General features: G+C 34.0%; 1 protein-coding gene across 1 annotated transcript; it reads right to left on the bottom strand.

Annotated features, from left to right (window-relative positions):
* Window positions 1-2,070: 2,070 nt before the first annotated feature.
* Window positions 2,071-3,840, bottom strand: LOC103450186 (probable membrane-associated kinase regulator 4). Its single transcript, XM_008389497.4, has one exon. The coding sequence runs from the start codon at window positions 3,460-3,462 to the stop codon at window positions 2,356-2,358; it is 1,107 nt and encodes a 368-aa protein (XP_008387719.2). The 5' UTR covers window positions 3,463-3,840; the 3' UTR covers window positions 2,071-2,355.
* Window positions 3,841-4,479: the final 639 nt, after the last annotated feature.

Here is a 4,479-nt window from a genome sequence, read left to right as displayed (position 1 = left end):
TTAGGTTTAAATTTATTCACATTTTCCACATCACCACACTTTATGGCTTCGTCACCATCATGGTGTCGGCCAGCACAGCTTGATTCGGAGTTCAAGTAGACATCCCGGGTCTGGGTGTGTCACATTCCTTTCACATTTTTTTAAAGATTTTTTTGGCACTCTTTAATTTAATACATCTCTGATTCATGTAACATGCATCTGTGGAGGGAAGACAGGGAACATCTTTGTAGCTACAATTATTTGTGGTGTTATCATGTTAACATCAAAGTAATCAAATTAATATGGTGGTTCTTTAAAACTCATTTTGGGGTTGGTCCTTAATATTTAAGCCGTCAAATATGATAGTTTTATCTAAAATATTTAAACTGAACATAGTTTTATCTAAAATATTTAAACTGAAACGTCCATTTTGAGTAATTTATTGTATACATTGATGCATAGTAAAAACGATATGATGTATTTTGTTTTTTTATTGAACTCGACTTGATGCAACCTATTTTCAGTAAGGGGTGTGATATCCACACTCATTTTTACTTCTCACACATTCGTCTAATTTTTAGCAATCGGATCGCATGAATTGAAGAAGATCAAATGACATAAATTAATAAGAGGTGTGTAAAACCATAATGCAAAACCTTTCAGCAACTAAAAACCAACAGAAAAATATTTTAAGAAAAAACCTAGGGAGACTATATTTATAACAATTAGGTTTTTTATGTGCTTCAAAATATAAGATACTTTAAATTCTTAATTATTAGATTTTTTTGTTTGACATACAGAAGTAAAGATTTCACAGTTCAAATACTTAAAATATAAGGAAAACTAATGGAAATAGCTTGAAAACCTTGAGTATTAAGGATAAAGACAAAATAAAGGGTAAAGTGAATAGTATTAGGATTGACTTTTTAGTGTATAAATATAGTTTTTAGTTAAAGTAAATAGTATTGGAAATTTTTCGTTAAAGTTCTCTAAAATACAAGATTATGAGACCATCTATTGTTTATGAATTTCACCTTACTAATAATGATTGACAGAAGAAAGCTAAATGGATTATCTGCTCCTAACTTTGATGCAGTACAGACTACAGTAGAACGATATCACCACACACCCCCACAGCGCTTTTGGGTGAAAGTAAAAGAGAGCTGGATTGTCTTCCCTCTCATTTCCATACTTTTCTTATTCTCTTATGTTTGTTTGGTCACGATTAAGTCACGTCAATATTTTATATTCCTATTACTTTTTGTTTTATTATTTTTATAAAAAAATTAATATAAAATATTGACGTGGCTTAATCGTGACCACACAAATAAAAAAGAATGAGAAAAGTATGAAAATGGAAGAGGCAGACAATCCACCTCCAAGTAAAAGGATGATGAAGGACATAAAGCCGGAAAGTTGATTTTGAGATTTGTGTTTATTTAGAATTTCAAAAATGATGAACATTATTGTCAGTGATGAGATTGGCAAAACTATTCCTGTCAACAAAGACGCTGGATTAGTTTAAGTTTTACTCTAAACCATAAGAAAAAGTTTGACCCACTTTAACAGGAAAAAAGGTTTCCATAATAATATGGGTTCTCTCCTTTTTTACTGATTTGTGTTAAATACATTTTCATTTTCTTCTATCATTTCTACTCCTGCCAAAATTATTTCAAATTTTCTTCTTTGAATATAATGTCCACTTTTATTAAATAACGGATTGTTGTAAACAAACTTACATATCATAAATATATTGTTATTGTGACGTCTTGACTTTTGAGCTAATAATGCATTTGCATTTTTTTTTCACATGTATATGTGCACATGATAGTACGTGATTATATATCTACATTAGGTAAGTTACTTTGTTGACAAAGGTCAATAACATTGATCCATTGACGTGTTATGGATACATTTATTGGTACAAAATCTATCAACGTTGATATATATTTATACTAAAATTCAATTCCTCAGCTTGTAAATTAGAATAATATAAAACATCGCCTTATAAAAAAAAAGGAAAAAAAAAAAAGGAGCAAGTAAATAGACACACTCACACTCAATAATAACGATAATGTATCAAACAAAAAGTAACAAAAAGCATCAAACAAAGGATTGTGGAAATCAACTCAGTTACAACTACAAAACTTCACGAGTAGTACAAAAAGTTGGGGAACCACAGAAAGTTGTCCTAAACTTTTTGATTTGAACAGTTAAAAACGCCAAGAACAAGAAAGTCTCTGCTCTAACAGTGCTGGAAAAACGTGCAAATACAAATGCCTGTACATCAATCACACTGCATAGTAATCAGTAATTGAACCCCAAAAATTCAAAAGAAAGATTAACAGAAAAAACCCATTTCAAATTCTCAAAATCTCAATCATATAACGCAATCAAATTATTCATGTGTGTTTCTCTCATGGCGTTATTGGATGAGGCCTGGTGAGATCTCTTGACCCCCACAAACTGCATTCTTGAACTGACCAGCTGGTGGGACTGTTTGCAATAAGCAATTGCTCCTTCTATCGAGCTCTCAAGTTCTGAATTTGCACTCGTACTTCGCTTCAGCAGCTGCAAATCTGTTAACCCACTTGAGGTGAAGGAGAAAGAAGACGAGGAAGACGAAGAAACAGAGGAAGATGTGGGGGAACACAGAGATTGCAGAGCAGGTGTATGTTGGATTGCCCCAGAGAAAGATTTTCTGTGGGTGTTTGCGTTTTCCTCAGCCATTTCTTTCTCAATGCTTTTCATCAGAGTGGTGGATGATATTTGGAACCTGCCATTGTCGATTCTTCCAAATGGGGTTTTCTTGGCCACTTTCATGTACTTGTTGGAGCAAAAGTCTGTGACTTTGGAGCCATTTTCTGCTTCTGCTTCTGCATTGCTTGCTGGTTTGGCACATGAGTTGTAGTCATCTGCACAGGTGGGTTTTGTGAACAGGGACTTCACATACGCCCTTGAAGCCTTGAGCTTTTGACCCAATGAGGACTGCTTGATCTGCTTCAGCTTTGTGGACCAAGATTTCTTTGGATGATCATTGTGACCACCAATGAAATTCACACACATGTCAGCCGTCCATTCGGAGATGTACTCATCTGAGTTGAGCTCACTGCTGACCCTGCAGGACTCTGAGGAGGAGATATTGCAGGATTGATCCAATGGGGTGTTGGAGCTTTCCCTTTTGGTGAAGCTTTCACCCATGGCTTCCTGGGTTTTGTTGTTGGAGGTTTGGAGGATCTTTTGGACCATTTGCAGGCGAGGTGGGAGGTGGAGAGGGAGGAGCGTACCTTTGTAGAAGAGTTCATCAGCTGGGGATGTTGTAGTTTCTTTGTCTTGAGAAAGTGAGGACATTTGGAACTCAAACTCTCTGGTTTGTGGTGGAGAGCTGATGGAATAGCACAAGAAGTTGGAGGAAGAGCTCACTTCTATGTCTATGTAGTCTTCATCCGCACTTTGATCACCTGAAGCTTGGCTTCTGGCCATCTCATGCGACCCTTCTCTCTCTTTCTCACTCGCTAGTTTCTCTCTCTGGATTCTGTGTGTGTGTGTGTGTGTGTGTGAAGATGCTTAGCTTATAGGGAGGAGAGCTTGGTGAGGGAAGAGGCAGAGCACCCTTTAAAGTAAAGATGTTGAAAAGTTTGAATAATGCATGTATAATTGTAATAAGAGAAATAAGAAAAGGGATTGTATTCACATACCATAAATTACTTCCCTCATATTTTTAAAATTTTTTAATAATTTTTATACACTACTAACACTTGATAAAAAAATATTAAAAAATTAAAAGAGTGTGGGAGAAATAATTTGGAGTATGTGAATATAATCTCCCAATAAGAATCCTCTGTTAAAGTGGAATTTTCCATAGAATTCAATTATCTTACAACATAACGTTAATTTTCTGATATTATAAAATATTGTATCAAAAACATGAAGCAGTAGAGAATTCATAAAAAAATTTCACTAACGTCTCTTGGAATAAATAAAAAATTCTATTTCCTTTTTCTTTGCATGTCTATCTTTATTCCTGAATGCTTCCCAGAACTAGAATGCGGAAGGGAAAAAATTATTAACCTTTATTCCAAGCTGAGTAGCCACACAAACTGACCAATATATATTATTGTTGGTATATCTAGGGCTACAGGACATCTAACTTGTAGCTTATATGGCCTAGATTTTGTAACTTCAATAGATTCTAATCGCAGTTTTATCTTATGCTCGTTAGAAAGTATATATAGTATCAATAGAAAATTGAAGTATTGGTTTTTGAACTTTAGTTAAATTAGAATTTTAATTCTTGAAGTAAAAATCTATGAGGGTTGATTTCTAGACTTGTCACATTGTGGAGTATTCAATTATTATTATTATTTTTTTTTGTAATTATGTTAGAACTTCAATTCGAAGTTGTCAAAACTTCAGAGTTTAAAAGGAAAAAAGTTCTAACAGAGTTACGTAAAATGATCATTGGTACTTGACACATTTGTCTGATATAATAAATTTGTA

This window comes from Malus domestica, chromosome 12 (genome assembly GCF_042453785.1).
Source record: "Malus domestica chromosome 12, GDT2T_hap1".
NCBI classification, from domain to species: domain Eukaryota; kingdom Viridiplantae; phylum Streptophyta; class Magnoliopsida; order Rosales; family Rosaceae; genus Malus; species Malus domestica.
The sequence above is the reverse complement of the archived record's forward strand: the minus strand, read 5'-3'. Positions and strand labels throughout refer to the sequence as shown.